The sequence below is a fragment of the Athene cunicularia genome (assembly GCF_003259725.1).
Source record: "Athene cunicularia isolate RWA chromosome 12 unlocalized genomic scaffold, athCun1 chr12_part1, whole genome shotgun sequence".
NCBI lineage: Eukaryota > Metazoa > Chordata > Aves > Strigiformes > Strigidae > Athene > Athene cunicularia.
Genome location: NW_020799116.1, coordinates 830439 through 847068, shown reverse-complemented (window position 1 = coordinate 847068; position 16630 = coordinate 830439). Strand labels below are relative to the sequence as shown.

Genomic DNA, 16630 nt, shown 5'->3' with positions numbered 1-16630 from the left:
AGGCAAATGTTTAACATTTATTTGTCAAGAAAAATAAATCTTGAGATGTGAGAACTCCTGCTCCTGAAATGGACTGTACTAGAACCCAAACTTAATGAAATCAACAGTCATCACACAAGATGCTGCCTTTGTGGTTTTGGTAATGGGGCTAATTTATTTTTAACTTGTTTGTGTGTTTTGGCTGGTCATGTTACATCTTCTGTAATCTAATTTTCCTCTCTTTCAATGCTGCCTTTTGCTGCGCTCCCTAGAAACACCAAATTTGTTTGTCGGGGTTGGATTTTCTTACAGTGCAAGGCAAAGTGAGTTGGTGTTGTGTTGGAAACGTGCAGCCACTCTTCGATCCAGGTCATCAGTGCACAGAGCTCGGCTGCCTGTTGTAACGCCGTGAACCTTTTCCCTCGTGCCGCTGGGTTTGGACCCACACGCTCGGGTTGGCAGGGGCAGTGGGAATCTTGCAGATGAGGCTGCTGGAATTTGTTCACTTCCAGCCAGCCACCTGGCATCGGGACACTTGTTAGTGATTTCTGATCTGAGCCTTCTGAACTGCCTACAGCTCCTTTTTAAACAGCACCTGGAAATTTCAGAGAGATAGAGGGGGATGGCTCAGGAAAGCTGATCTGCCTCAGCCTTAAATAGGATCTGCTTCCCATGGACTGGACAGAGGCTGTTCCTGTATTTTCCAATATTTTACTTGACGAGGTTTTAGAACAGTCAGTGCCCCAGGAATAGTGTAGTGAGGAAGGAAACCCAGCCCTTGGGTGCTTGCCTAGAAAAATGGAAGTACTGCTGTGGCATGGATAGAGGTATTAAGTTATTAATATGTGCTAGGTCTGTGTCGCTGTATCTCTGCAACTCGTGCTATCTCCTTTAGTCTGACTTGGTGTGCCAGCCCCTTTATAAACACAGCGCTGTTTGACTGTGTGTGACTTTGTCAGTGTTGCTGTTTATCCAACAGTTAAAAGAACAGCTTTGTTCCAAGTGCTGGAAAGTAATTATTAGAAAACATTAACTTTGGATTCAAAGGTTTGTTTCTGCTCTTTCTGATCACTGGGGAAAACTGTGAGGAGACTGAACTGAAAGTCTCGACATTCAGAGGTGGAATATAAATAAGTTATGCCTTTAAAAATGATGCTGATATTCGTTTTTATTTGGAGGGCGGGCTGATGACTTTGCATTTTTGAAATTAATGATACTGAAGCAGCTTAGAGGAAGAGTCCCATTCTGCAAATCTTTACTCCCTCCCCCAGTTTCCAAAATCACTCCCTAATTTATTTCTATAAGAACATTTTAAAATAGTAGTTAAATAATACAAAGAGAATCAGTTAAGGCTCAGCATGTGCTGAATGGGGAAAAGCATAGTGTCTTAATTAAAAGAAATGCAGGAAATTTAGTTATTGCAAAGTATTTTTTCACTACTAGAGGATTTGTGGGTGACTAAGAAATGTATATACTTGAGGTTTTTATTTTTAAAATAAAAACCAGATACATGTCTTCATACTTTGCTGCCTTGTTGACTCAATTTACTTGGATGGAATTTTTTCAACATTTAAAACAAATTAAAATTCTTGAATCATTTCTGCTTAAAGGCACAAGTTTTTGTAGATACAACAGTTAAGACTTCTAAGTGGTTACATACATAAATACTGTTCTGGATACGTAAATTTTGTACATTGTGCCTTAAAATGCAGATGACAGTTTTAGTATGTGGGATGCAGTAGGCATTACCTGTGAGAATTACGATGCTTTGGAGTAACTGTCCGTTTTAGCATGGCTCTGTCTCTCTGCACTCCTGCAAAAGCAGGGATGAGTTCGTAGGACAGATGTGAGCAAAAGACGACGATACCGGGGCAGAGGGTGACCACGTGGTCTGGAAAACTGTTTTGTGCTGCCTTTGACCAGTCTGCAATTTCTTGGTGCTTCAGAGATATATTTATTTTTTAAATTTTTCCCAGTTTTCCTGTAGTGATCCATACACGCTCTTAAACTCTTCAGCTTTTGATGCGTCTGTGCTGTACGGTGTGACCCTGTTGGGGAGGCGGAGGCGCCGCTTCACCCAGGCTGCATGCGCAGTAGATTAAGATCAGCATTGTTTTACTCTATGGTAAATGCAGCGTGTGAATTTTTTTAATTGTTTTAATTATTGTGGCCCGTTGATTGCTGGTACAGCTAAGCGAGCTTTTTTCACAAGCATTTTAAAATGTGCCAGGCTTTATCATGAGGCTTTAATCTGAGCTTTTCCTGCGGTTTGCTTGGAGATGTGACTGGGGAAGGCAGGTAAGCAGTCAGGGGGTGTCGACAGAAAGTAACAGTCATTCCAGATGAAAATGTACGTTCTTTCAAATACGTTATCTCAAACGATGTGATGTAGTTGAGGATTTCTTTAGGAAGCTCATTTCTCCACTCCACGGGCTCTGCAGCCGGGGCTCGGGGCAGCCAGACCTGCTTCTTTCTTCTCTGGGGTGTCTTGGCAGAGGGAGAGCGAGGCGATGTGTTTGTAGCTGCACACGTATGTGTTGTAAGAGGTTGCATTAAAAAGTAAAATTACTAAGTTTAAAAAAAAAAAAAAAAAAAAGACCAATTGGGAAGCAAGGCAAGAATACACTCTTTGGATGCTCCTTGCTAAGGCTGGCGTGTGCCGGAATGGCCTTTGAAAGCTCTGCTGGTTTCTGCAGAGGGGGTTTTAAGAACACTGCAGTACTCAAAAGCGCATTTTGTCGTGTGGGCCAGGTAATTCCTGTTTGCAGCTTCACCAGCCTGAGCATCCTGAAACCATACCTGGGGAACAGGCAGCGCGCGCAGCAGCAAACCCGGCAGCCTGGTCCCTCGGGTGGCCTCTTCGTGTCATGGCCTGACCCTCGGCTCTGCGGGCAGGTGCTCCTGGGCCCCTCTGGGGAGCCTCTCCCGGGAACACCGACCTGCGGGGTCCGGGGGGTCTCGGGGGTGCTCCCACAGCCTTCGCCCAGTCCAGCCTTGCTGTGGGTCCGGGCAGCCCGGGAGCGGCGTTGGGAGGGAGATGTGCCGTGGAACCACGGACCTGAAGAGCTGTTTTAGGAAAGAAGGACTTGAGTAATAAAGGGGGAAGAACTGCATCATTTGAATTTGCCTTGGTAAACCAAAATTATACAAATTTCCAGCATCCTTTTTTGTGGAAAGCCATACAGAAGGAATTTAAAGGTTGTGAAAAGACTGAAAACTTCATAGTAGCCCAATTCTCATAGTGTTTATTCTCCTCCACCTCCCACAACATTTTATTTCCCTTGTAATAATTAGTTTGAACTTTCATCTGTTTCTGTGGATCAAGTAATTTTCATACAACTTCAGGATTTTTTTTTATGTGCTTTAAATCTTTCTTCTAAATAATTTTTTTCATAACAAAAAGCGCAATGAATACATTATAATTTCAATTTCCATGGTGTGTGAAAGATTTCTGCACTAGGTCTTTATTGTTTTTGAAGAATTCATCACCCTAGTTAAGAAGCTTAATATAAATTAAAGAAGGTATTAAGGAACATTAAGACATCAAAATGTGGAGCGTTCCTTTCCTTTCGATTGCTCCAAATGCAAACAAGTTGAATAAAATGCAATCAAAGGGCCTGTTTGGAGAACATTGAGTGGCTTTACAGCTGTGCTGTAGAGAACCTCTGGTAAGAGCATAATTCAAATAAAAAGGCCTTTCTTTCCTCCTCCTAATTCTCTTTGTTGTGGTGACAACAGAGTACAAGCCCGATAAAAATTTAATCACCTTATCTTTTTAAAGCAAATTGCATATTTGTTTACACACAATATACATAACATAAAAAAGAAAAAGCTGCTATCCAATCCCCCTCCCCTTCTAATCGCATTAAAGGCCCTTGCCTAGAAGTTTTAAAAAAAAAAATTGAAATGTTTTATTCTTTATTCTGAAGTCCCATTGTTCAGGATTGCTCTATAAAGGCGGCCCAGGGGAAGATGCATATCGCCAAACTTCAACTCTGGGCCAGCGCTGAGCAGCAGATGCCTGGGACACGTCAGCGGAGTTGGTCCGGCTTAACTGGCTTCTGTGGCGTCTACTGCACATCGAGAGTTGCAGGCGAGATGGGAGGATTCCAGACAGGCCCGCGGATCTAGCACTTTGATTGGAAGCTGCTTTGTAATGAACTGCCTTTGATTCTGTGTCACATCTGCTGCCCCGGACTTGTGCGCTGTGCGTGCGGGAGAGGTGGGGTGCTGGTGCTGCCTTTTCACTAGGCTGGTGAAACGTGAGGCCCTTGTGTTGAGTTCAGAACGTTTCCAGTTGTTTCTGCTCCCCTTAGGGCAGAGCGTGAGCACTGCTGGTGTTCTGTTGAGTTACTGTTTTACAGGTACAAGGGTGCTGACGGAGCCGCAGTTGAATGTCTTCTGCCCCACGGCTGAGGGGCTCTGGGCTGGGAACTCCCTCGCTGGCTGTAAATTGAGTCCCGATGGGATATTCTATGGGGTTTAAAATTATGAAAGCCCCTATGGTTGGCGGTTCCTTGATGTATTACATTCCTTGATGTATTTTTGCATACCTAACTGTGCTCCTTGGGACATTTTTGCACTTTTGTACCTCTTGATTTGGGTGTCCGTCAGCAAGAACACCTGGGAAAATCTGTCCTGTACAGCAGTTGTCACAGACTCTCCCAGATTTTACTCGTCGTGTTGATGGCTGCATGGTTCTTCCCTTCTCTCCCTTCCTGGGAGAGTGCTGCTTAGAGGTCCAGTGACAATACGTGTGGCTTTAAGACACTGTTCTGCCTTTGTTCTGAATGGTCTTGGATATTTCATGCTGACCTGCCTGTAATTCTTCTATTGTTGATTTGTAACAAGAGCCTGTCTACATTCCCAGGCTCCCAACTACATTGCATATATTTGTATTAATGATTTGATGTCCTTATTCTTTCAGTTATTTTTCCACAGTTGCTCTTGTGCACTGGGCATTTTCTGTGCGCTGTTTTTGCTTCAGGGAACGTGAGGAACATGCAGGCTAAAAGCACAGCGTCAGTATGGAGAGTTGCCTTTCCCTGTAGGTGTGCTGGGAGAATGAGCATAAACATCATCTCAGTGACTGCACGGACCTTGAGTGGCCATCACCTGAAAACAGAGGTTACAAATCCTTGCTGGTACGGTACCAGCTGGCATAACTGCAGCCTTGTTAATGTCCTGAAAGCTCATCTATAGCCCATGCAGAAATTAATTTGAAAATCCTTTTATTCAGGCTAGTGGGACAGTGTTGGATTTGGGGCCAAAAAGATTACCTTAGTGGTTGTGTTGTAGCTCTGCAAATTTATTGTGTGTGCCCTTAATCTGTGTAGCCTAGACCTGGTAATCATGGTGCGCTGGAATCTCCCGTGTAACTTGTATTAAAGCTAGTCTTTGGCACACAGAAACAAAAAACTGTGTAGAGCATACAAATCATAGCTGTGTTCCAGGAATGCAGAGTCGTTGTCTTCTCTTTAGGAGAATTAGCCAACAAGTGGTTGTGGCACGCAACATAATGGCAGCTGAAATATGTGTTGGCATATAAGGTGAGGTCGGGCTTGGTACTGCCAACCTATCCGTGCGGAACGGCCAGCTGGGCAAGGAACCGTGATCTCAGGTGGGTCATTTCACAGCCGTTACTGGGGGCTGAAAGGAATGCTGGGTTGGGGATGTTCTGGAATGAGATGTCCATTTGTATCTGGTGTTCGATTATTACATTTTAATTTTGCTAGGAAAAAACCCCACCCAAAACGTTCAAGTGTGGTTATGTTTTGGTAATTTGAGAAATAGGGTAATGCATCCTGATCATCTTGCTGGAAACTGAGAAGTATAAAACCATGAATGAAAAAGAAGTTCTTGATGCATTGTGGTATGCTGGGTGTCCTCAGTGTAGATGACAAGGACCAAGAGGAGGGAGGGGCAGGCAACGTGTAGGCGAGTATGGCATCAGTAACTGTTCAGCAGCTGATAGATACGGTGTGGTACTGCAGTCTGTGCTCCATTTAGCAATGTGAAAAATATCAGGCTGAGAATCAAGACGCTGACTTCATGCGGAGGGTATGGTAGACTAATTAAAGAAAAAAAATGTGTACCAATTGAGCCTATAAAACTCTTCCTGACCTTGAGAAAACTCCCAGAGAGCTGTGGGAAACTCCAGTCTGTCCCCTCTGAACTTTTTTGTGTTGTTGTTTAAATATAGTAACTGCTTTTTTAATTAAAAAGAAAAATTAGATGGCATTTCAAATTGTGTCTGTGGTGCCTTGGGGACCTATTACAGTACAAATTACCCTATACTATTTAGTGAGGTCTTGTTTACTATTGTGTGAAGCGAGGGTTACCAGTGTAAGGATGTAGGACAAGAAGGGCCCTTCTTTGAAAGTCTGGCTCTGCACATGAAAGTGACGCCAGCAATTGGAAGCAATTTGTGGAATTGTTTGATTATATTAATTATGGCACCAGCAAACAGTGCTTGGGAAACAGTTTTGTTTTCTTGCATTCTTTCTTGATTGCTTGCAGCAAAAGCCAAGATACAGAATGTGCCTTTAAGGACTGCCGGAGAGCGCAGTTCAAGCCATTGTGTGGAATTGGCACCGGCCTTGGGAGGATTGTGTCCAGCTTGATGTGAGAGTGTTCCAAATGCAGCTGCGGCCTGAACTTCACCTAGGTCAGCCCTTGAACTAAACCAGCTTCTGTCTTCCTCATCAAGGCAGATTAGCTCTTTCCCTGCTATGTAGGAGCCCGTAATGAAATCCATGTTATTTCCAGTAGTACCACCTTTTATAATAATGTCTTTCAGCCCAAAAGCCTGTATAAACTTAACAAATTGATACACAAGACTCAATTCAGTTCGCCACTGAACTGCAGCCTTCTCTGATGTGGTACAGGGCAGCTGTTCCCGAATTTATGGGAAAATGTTTTAGTAGTTAAGGATTTCCAAACAGCCTACCAAGCTGAGACTGTGGGAATAGCTCTGCTGGTGCAGGCTGACTGTCAGGACGTGGGGCAGTCTACTTCTGCTCAAAGTTGGCTGTAAGATGGTTTTTTTCTTGCCTCTGTCATCAGACAGTGAATTCTGGCTGTTCCGCACAGATCCCGAGGCGTCGGGGTAATTCCCGTTTGAAGGGCGGGCTCTACCCTCCGGGCTCCCTGGGGCTGGTTGCTCTCCCCGGCCACCTTCACGCTGTAGCCGTTACTGTTCACAGACCAGGCCAGGTGATAACAGCAGATCTTGCACCAGCCAGCAGAGAAAACTGAATCTACTCTGGAGGGTGAAACGCGGAATATTTGAGAGAACTGACGAGAGACGTGGGAAACGGTGGTGTGAATTCAAACTAGAATTACTGGAGAATTGTGAAGGGATTTACATAAGTAAAATTCATTGCCTGATCTGGGAAAGTAATTGAAGCTCAAATCCTGAGCTCCTGAGGGTAGCAAGGAAAGGAGTATCCCTTGTTTCTTGAGTGAATCTCTGGTCAGCTCTTATGTTGCCATTGTCTGGGTAATCACATTATGCTCGTTGTCGTGGTGCTGAACGCGTCAGAGCAGAGTAGCCTGGCCCCTGTAGGAGCACCCTGCTGAAATCTTTTGGCCAGAAAGGTTCGTAGGTGTCGACGTACTGACCCTGATGTCAGGTAGAGAATTCCTGCCTGACGCTGGGCTCTGGTTAGCTCAGGGCACAGCGTCCATCCTGCTCTCCCTGGATGCCGGGTCAGAACCGGCAGGACGTGGCGTGGTGTGTCTGGGGCCCTCTCGGTGCTTAGGGACAGAGCGCCACAGGACTGCTGTTCGTGGGAGCTTGCAGAGATGTCTGTCTTTTCTTGATCAGTTCGGGGTTTTTTTCTGGGATATTGAAGGAGAAAAATTGCCACCTTAGCTTGAACAAAAACAAAAGTCAGGATTTTGGGTATCTTTAGCAGAGAAGCAGAGTTGCTCCCTGGTAGCTTCATGTAAAGAGTTCAAGCAGCAGGGTGCTCCGTTTTTCTGTTAGTCTTGTCCTTTCTGTCTGACTGTAGAGAGAGCTGTAACGTGAGGGGTTGGGCAAATTGGCCGGATTTTGGGATGCTTCTGGATTTATTTTTTTTTAATCAAAACTTTAGGGATAATTGCATGAGCTTTTAATGTTTTTCAGATAGAAATTAATGATAACTTTTTTTGTAGAACTGCTGATATGTTTTGGGACTAGGTGGGGAACAAGTGTGTGCTGGCTTAGTGTATTGTGGGGCTCTGAGAGCCAACGCTTGTACCGCTGGTATTTCTCTTAATTTTGCTGGAAGCCAGCAACAGATTTATTCTTCTTGTTCTAAAGTTGATCAGAATCTGAATCGGAGTGCTGTATTTGAACCTTGTACCCCTCTCTGAACGTAGGTAAACACAGTTTTTAAGTCTTGGATGAATATACACGGCTATTGCAAGAGGGAAAAAAGCCCCAACAAATTAATTTATAATTGTGTTGTGCTGAATTACTGGATTCTCGAGTCCCGCAGTACCGGCAAAGAAGTTTCTGTTCCCTTTCAATGGTCCGTGGCTGCAGTAAGCAGGGGCAGGGACCAGGCTTCGTGCGCTCCAGGCACGGCCTCTCGGCATCAGACTGGGGCATGGATGTCTCCATCCGGGGCTCTCAATTATTTCTGATTTTCAGGTCAGCGGGCTTTTGTGCTGTTAGCAGGAGAGTTGATGTAGGCACAACACTCCTTAACTGTGTGATTAGGGTTCAGGCTCTGAGGGTTCAGTTTAAGGAAATCCTGAAATTGTGAAAACCGGCTGTTAGGAATAATCCATTGTGAGTGAGGATTATCCCCAACCCTTTGCCTCTTTCAAGTTTTGCTCTTTTTTCCTTCCCTCAGGAAGAAAGAAAAATGTCTGCCTGCCATTAAAAGGTTACGTTTGCCTCCGCTAAAAATTGTTTCTGACACCAAATGTGCTATGTTGTTCTCTGATGTTCGGTCAATTTTTAACATTTGAAGGTTGACAGGAAACAAGAAATTGCACGTGGCTGAGTCTTCTGCCTGCAGCGTCCGAAGGAGGTGAACGGGGTATTCTGTGTACAGAATGCAAAACCGAAGTTTAGTTTCCCGCTGAAGCTCTGCTCACAAATTCCTGAATGGAATGGGAGGTTTGGAGATATCAACAGCAGGTCAGGAATAGTCTAGGAATTTCTAAATCTTGAGAACAAAAAGGAATATTTTCTATTCCTGGGGTAGCTACCAGGGTAGCCTCAGTGTGCCTTTTCCTAATGCAGCGGTAAGAGCCCTGAGTCAGCGCCTTCCCAGCAGACTGTGGCAAGTACCACTGAGAGACTGGTGTAACGTTTGCTGATTATCAGTTGGCAGAATGAACTTTCAGTTTTGACCTGAAAGCCAAGTTCTGATGAATGAGGAGACTTGAAATCTTTTAATACGATTTTTCTTTTTTCCCCGGTATGATTTTCAGTGTCATAAGCAAACCGTGTGATCATCCATGCTAATACCTTCACCTTCACCCGTGCTGGCTGGGATAGCTACCAGTAGGCTTTTGTACAAGTGTGTGTATGAGAGGAGTTGAACTTCAGCAAAATAAATTATTCTCAGCTGTGCACCTGTATTATTACACCTGTTTTCAATGATGTGTTTTATCAGTTGCTTAAAAATTACTCCTGTCTCAGGCTGGGCTACAAGGAGATACTGTATTATCTTGCTTCTCATCTGCAATGTGTCTAGCATTCAGTCTTTAAAGTCTTCCATTCAAACACAGTGTTACATTAGCTTTGAAGAAGGCAGGTCTGTTCCTCAGTATTGAAGAGATTTGTGGAAATAAGAAATAGAAATATAGAGATGGGAAATCTGAAAAGTAAAGTTGGAAAAGGAAAGAGAGAGAGAAAACTCCCGAAGGGCAGAATAGCGAGTAGAATTGGGAGTCAAGGAAAAGGACCTGGGCTTTAGGAGGGAGAGAGGAGACCGTCTTTGGAGACCTTTTCAAAAAGCAGAAGACTAATAAAGAAAAAAAGACAACAAAGATGACAGAGGATGGTGATAAGGAAGGACGGTATTAAGGGAAGGAGGATGTGAAGTGGGGAAGTTATGTAAAAGGTAAAGTAGGATCCAAGCTTACAGGTAACAGCTGAAATAAAAATGTGTATGGAGAAAAAACCATGCTCACCCTGCTGCTGTTAGCAAGAGGAATTAGCAGAGGAGATGCTCTATCACTTCGTCCTTCCAGCTGGGGCAGGAGTGGTGCAAACCAAACCCCGCTGCTCTGGCCGTGCTGCGCCTGTCGGGGTTGGGGCCGTGTCCCCGGGGCCGCACACGGGGCGTTGGAGCCCACAGCTTGCGGGGGGACGAGTATCTTTGCGAGGGGGAGCAAGATTTGTTTCCTATATTTATACACCAGGAGGGGTTCAGAATTCTGCAGCATGATATTTCCATATGAAGTTAATGAAATCTGCGTGTTTCTGGGCAAATTTCTTGCCTGGGTAATTGTAAAGCTTGAGGCTGCAATGCATTTAACTGTGTCAGGCACTGCAAGTCGCTGACGCTAGTTTTTATTTGTGAAAACTAAAATATTGCGTTCATCCATTATTTTGTGCATGTAAAACTGCTCTTGAAAATATTTTTCCCAATGAGGTATCGCTTTTCATTTGAATTTGAAAATTCACTTTTTTTTTTTATTTATAAACAGCTGAGTTTGGACTAAATCCTTGAGGCCATGCTGAGACAGAGGATGTTCTATTCAGAGTCTGTATTCTTATTTGTTAATTATTATCAGTAGCTGAAACTCAAAGAATGGATTAGACTATCTTACAACTAGATTTTTATATCTAACCTGTGTTAGTTGATGCTACAAGTACATTTTACATAAGACCTGTTTGGGCACTTGTTACAGACGTGGTTATGATGGGTGGGAATGAATTTGCTCAGCTTCCAGATATCTTCGTGCCTCTGAGGACTGCCCATTAATAATATTAATATATAGGTATTTTCCACTGTTGTATGCAAACCATTTCTTAGAACTTTGAAGCTAAAGTCTTTTTTTAACACACAGACCTTTTCAATTTAATCCATTAGCAACTTGGCAAAATAAAGTAATTGTCCAACAGAGGAAGAAAAAAAAAAATCTATTAACATTTCCTACAAATCCGAGTAGTACAGGCAGCACTTAATTAATGGAACAGATTTCTCACTATGTATTCAAGCTAACATAGCTATTGTTCAGGAGAGATTAGACCCTTAATGTAAGTAAGTTAAACTAGACCTCCATCTAAAAATATCCGTCATTTCAGCTATTAAAGGTCTGATGTCTTCTTCGGTGACAGATATATTTCCCTTCATTTCCTTGGTTTTGTAAAATGTAAAGCATGCATTGTGTGTAACGCGAGAAATCCGCGGAGGTAGATGAAACCCCGATTGTGCCTCCCCGCCTGTCTCTCCCTGCCTGCTCCTTTGTGCTGCTCCCCGTCACAGAGCCTCTTCAGCCCTTAGACCTCCTGGCACCAGAGCAGCAGAACAGAAAATGCCGTTTGTTAGGGGGCGATGCCAGCCGCCGGATCTGTTTGCAGACCAGGGCCATGGGATCCGATTCGGTAACCGGGATACCTTGTGAGCTCAGCAGTACCTGAGCTGCCCTTGGCTGTCAGCCCGTCACTCCACGGCGAAGAACTGCCACGTTCTGCCATTTCTCCGGTCAACTTCTTACCCGTGATAGCCTGGTTGAGTCCCGGTAGGTGTTAGGGGCTGCAGGCGAGGTGTATCTTTACTCCTCCACGGGGGGAAGTTGGCCACGGGGTGGAGGAGGTGCCGCTGCTCAGCTTTAAGCTCGTGTTCTCCAGTACAGTCCCCCAGACAACGCAGCCTTTTTTCTGGACATTTTTCCAACGTGAGATTCTTTGTGGGCACCCCTGAACTGCTGTCAGGTTTCAGGGGCGAGGGGCTGACCTGCGGGGGGCGCGGGACCACCGCCTCCCTCGCTGCTCGCACCGGGGAAATTCTGGCTGCAGCTTCAAGGCCACGTCCCCTCCCTTCCCCTCTCCTGTCCGACAATTAGCATTTTTTGGAAATCAGAGTCTCGCGAAGCCTGCTAACATAAATAGAAGTGTTTTGGGATTTGTTTGCTTTAATTAATTTAAAGTGTGTCTTTCTGAAAGGATTTAGTTAAACATCTTTCTTAAACAGTAACGTGCCAGTAACAGCAACGTTAGTAATAGTGATAAGACCCAGAAAGGGAAACCAACTAGAAAGCAAAACGAAATGTTTCTTTGTCCAAAAACTAAATGGTCTTCCCAGGGAAGTGTAGGAAACCCTGTTCAGGGACACTCACAGTTAGCGTGGTCAAAACAGTAGAAAACATACAACGTGAAATAAATCCTGCGAAGGTAGAGCGTGGGACGGCATGAGATTATTCTTTTTGCTGGTTTTATTTTGTTTTCCTCTTTTTTGGATTGTTGGCTTTTTTTTTTTTTTCTAGCAACACCCAAGGTGCTCTCAGAGCTTTCCAAGTAGGAGATAAGTTGCTTTTCATGTAACGATAAATTATTTTTTGTAATGAAGATGGAGTGATTGTAAGGCTAATGATATTAATGGGATTTATATGAAAGCATCCAATTAAATTGAAACAGCTGCATCAAACATGACTGTACAATCTAATAAAACCATGTAATAAATATGTGATCAGGCCACACCGTAGTATGTAGTTTGATTAATTGAACCTTACACATGCGAAGATAGTCATTATCAGACTTCTCACCCGTCAGGGAGAAACACTCAATTATTTTCACAATGAAATAATCGCGACTGTGTTTTTGTGTTCTGCCATCTGAAAAGAGAAAATGGCTGGGCAATACGAGATCTTGCAGAGCCCCGCAGAGCTGATCTCGCCTGATGCTGGACTTCTGCAGCCGCAGTGTGAATTGTAGGTTCTGCAGTTAGAAACGTAATGGGTTGGTTTTCTCCTCTCTTGTGCTCTTGCCTTGTTTTCAGAAAGCAAGACCCCTCTGTCTCAAAGAGCCTCGCCGTGGCTGGGTGTTAGGGCCCGTTCGCAACCTCTCGGGTGAAATGGCCCACAGGTAGTTTCCTGGATTTGCTCCAGCGCTTCCTCGTCTCCTCCCTTCCCGCGGCGAGCCCTTCGCTCCTGCCCCAGGAGATGGGGAGGTGCCTCTCGGCGTGTCTGTGCCGCAGCGGATCACCTGTGCCCGTAGACCTCCTGTCTCCAGGAAATCATAAGCATCTCAATCTTTTTGTCAGGCTGTGATATGAGAATCCACATCTGAATTTCAATATGAGTGGAGAGAAGCTGATTAAGTGTTTGAGATAAGGTTACGTGACACCACAGGTTAAAAATACCTGAACTGAATTTGGCCACGTGCCCAAGAACCACATTGCAGCGTATTCGGGTGCTGCGGAATAAGCGCCCGGGGATTTTGCCGTCTTCTGCTTTAAGAAAGCAGTTCTTCAGGAGTGGTTTGTAGGAGCTGCATCTCTCTTGTTTTACAGCGTTTCTTTGGACTTCGCTATCTTGCATTTCTTATCTACAGTGTCACCAGTGTGTCGAGTTAAAAGAAAATATAAAAGTGTAATAAACCCTGGCCATTTAGGAAGAACAGGACAAATATTTTTGTTGGGCACAAATGTCTGGAGAAAGACTTAAGTTAGAGACTCAGACTCCTATAGAAGTTAAATCCAGTTCCCTTAAAAGCGACAGTGGAAACCCTTAACAAATGCTGTGTTTTAGCCAAAACCCCCAAACACACACAGAACTGTATAATTTATTAAAACCTAAGCACTGCGCTTCTGTCAGGTCTGGGAAATAGACTGAAGACATTCAGGAATCTTCTGGCCTTAGGACTCTATAATTTTACTATTTTACCAGTTGTTGTTTTTCACTCATGACTTAGATGTTAATAAATATTCCTAATGATGAAAAAAAAACTTTGGCAGATGGGTCTGCTGGGGGAGAAGGCTTAGACCTGGCAAGTTGGTCTGGCTTGATTAGATTTTTGCCTGTATCTAATACCAGAAAAGCTGTAGAAGGACACAGGCAGGATGCTGCACTGGATTGGGGGTATCACTTCTGTGAACTGTGTTTGAAAGCTGCTCTTAGTTTTTTCAGGTGAGTTACCATATTCCAGAAGTGTGGTGCAGAAATGTGACTTTCCTAATTCCTCTGACTTTCTCATTTTCCTTGGTTGTTTTCAGAAGTAAACTTGCCTGTTTGTTTTTTTCCAGTTACACTGAAATGTGATGTTAAGTGTGTTTGTCACACGTGTTCTTGTGTCCTTGTTCTTTACAGATGGGCTGAAGCCAGATACCAAGATGCTGCTTAACGTTGCCTCCAAGAAGAAATCTAAGGCAGGGAAGGGGGATACAGCCAAAGAGGATGAAAGCAGCAAGAATGATTCAGCCCAACCTGTTACCATCTCTCTTCTCTTTAAAAGATATGTCTTTGACATGCAGAAGAAAATGATTCAATCCTGAGAAAGCGAGAGAGACCTCTGATCTCGCCTGAAGGACCAGACTCTGAAATGAATTTGAGCGGAATGTGCTTCTTGCCTGAACACATTAGACCTGTTCCTTCCTCACAAACAGAGCCTGGAAGCTCCTGCTGACTCTGTGCCCCCTTCCAAAAATCTCTGCAGTCCGGTTTCTTTCTGTTAGAATCTGCTCAGTTTGTCAGCTCTGTGGTGTGAATCGCTGCGGCCTCCCGGAGAGCGTCACCGGCCGGATGAGCGCGTTCGCGTGTGCGTTCTAATAGCAGCGTGTTTCTGAGGAATTGTTTTGAAGTTTCTCTTGATTTAAAAGTTTGCCACCAATATTAATCTAAATCTAGCCAAGATGTGAATTTCATGTGAGCCACAAAGTGAAGCTGATTAGGCTAGGTTTACTTCCCCGAGCAAAGCGGGGGACAGAGAGCACAGCATATAATAGGTGAAACCTAAAATGGATGTTTCACATTCCTTCAGCTGCAGCCATGTAAGATGCTATCAGAGATGGTATGGATCTTTTTTATAAATATGATTTATATCTAGAAATGTTTTTCATATTAAACATAATGATGCGTGTAACTGAGAGTCTTAATTGTTCTGTTTGCTGTTCCCAAGGTTCAGAACCTATCGTCAGCGACATTTAATATAGCTTTTCTGAATTTCCTGCCCCTCTTGTAGTGAATCTGCTGCAGAATTATTTTCTTTTTGGGTAACCAAAATGTCTTTGTGTGTGAAAGAAAAAGTTGCCTCTGGAAACAGTCAAGGGCTTTATTTCATTAAAATAATGATAGAAGATTGCAGCATAAGCCTTGTAAAATGAGTATCTCCAAGATGCTTTAGAAACCGTTGGTTGTTTAATGGGGATTTCATGGCTGCTTTATTTAGTTCTTCCTCTCAGTTTCATGTCCTAGGTTCATAAAAAGGAAAACCCTGCTAATATCCTTCCTTTGTTATTTACAAAGCGTGGGACACCTTAGCATGAAAACTAACAATAATTCCACAGGTACGAAAGCTGCAGTCTGGAACAGAAATTGGACTCAGGCCTGGCAGAATGGAAAACGTTAGTTCCTGCCTTTTGAACAAAAAGCGTGCTTCTGCTCGCCGATGTTAGATAGCAGCCAGCGGCGTGTTCGCAGGAGCCAGCCGTAGAGGATGGGCACGTGTAAGTGCATTAGTTGTGCTTGAAAGTGAGTAACTGTAATAGATTGCTACACTCCTTATTAATCGTAATTATTAATAACACTCAGTGTTACTAATCAAATATCCATTGATGGGCTTGAGTCCATCATGCTAACGTGATCCTGGCTTTTTCAGTCTGTCTTTTCCTCTTAATTTCCAGGTAACCAAAGTGGATACAGATGGCAAAAATACCAGCTACTGAGAGGTTCCTTACAGCTGGACAGTTGTGAGACAGGCCAAGCCTGGTGTTTAAGCCAGGTTGATGGTGCCCCTTTAAATCAGAACAGAATTAGTGCTTTGTGGAATAATCCCAAACAGTTTCTGCTGAGTGAGTCCCAGCAAAGCTTTAGCACATCCCTTAAGATTATGGGGTATGCTTGCAGTGTGATCCCAGAGGAATTAGGCAGGCAACTTCGGCTGTGGCTTAATGTGACTTGTGCTGCCAGCCTTGCTGGAAATCGTATCCTTCTATAATGAAAAAAAAATGCATTTCGCACCCCTGTCACCTCTCCTTCCCCATTTCTTTCCTCTTCCCAGACACCCCCAAAGGCAGTCTTTGCAAGGAATATTTATGATTTTATCTTTCTTTTAAGCCTTTATCAAATCCTGTTTTGTACCCTTCACTGTTACCTCTGCTTAAGATACTGCTGCGATGGAAACTAGAGAAACAGATGACATAGGAGGCATGCTGTTATTACCATCCCAGGTTAGTCTAACAATTATTGGTATGAAAAACCCTTCTTGTTTTAAAAAAAAAAAAAAAAAAAAAAGCAAGCAGAAGTGAATTATTAAGGAACTTACATTTTTATTTGTATAAAATAGTAGCAGTTCTAATGTCTTTGCCAGATTTTAAATGGCAGACTAAATTCTGCCAGTTGTGCTTGGAGTGTTGGAAAGAAGAGGGTGGTCAGGAGAGATGTCCTGCTGTAGGATATCGTTGGCTCTTCCAGAGTTGTTAGCCTTGCACTTAAAGGTTTTTGTCTTTCTCATTTCTAAGGCATTTTTGAATAGCTCTGCAGA

The 16630-nt window shown here is 43.7% G+C and overlaps 1 protein-coding gene across 3 annotated transcripts in view; it reads left to right on the top strand.

The window, feature by feature from the left end:
* EEFSEC (eukaryotic elongation factor, selenocysteine-tRNA specific) overlaps positions 1-16348 on the top strand; it is a 102964-nt gene extending 86616 nt beyond the window's left edge. For 2 of the 3 annotated variants that reach the window (XM_026857517.1, XM_026857518.1), the window contains exon 7: positions 14239-16348. In XM_026857517.1, coding sequence (XP_026713318.1) covers positions 14239-14423 — 185 coding nt within the window. In that variant the 3' untranslated portion in view covers positions 14424-16348. The remainder of the gene's footprint in view (positions 1-14238) is intronic. The other variant, XR_003399315.1, reaches the window with a different exon arrangement.
* The last annotated feature ends 282 nt before the right edge of the window (positions 16349-16630 follow it).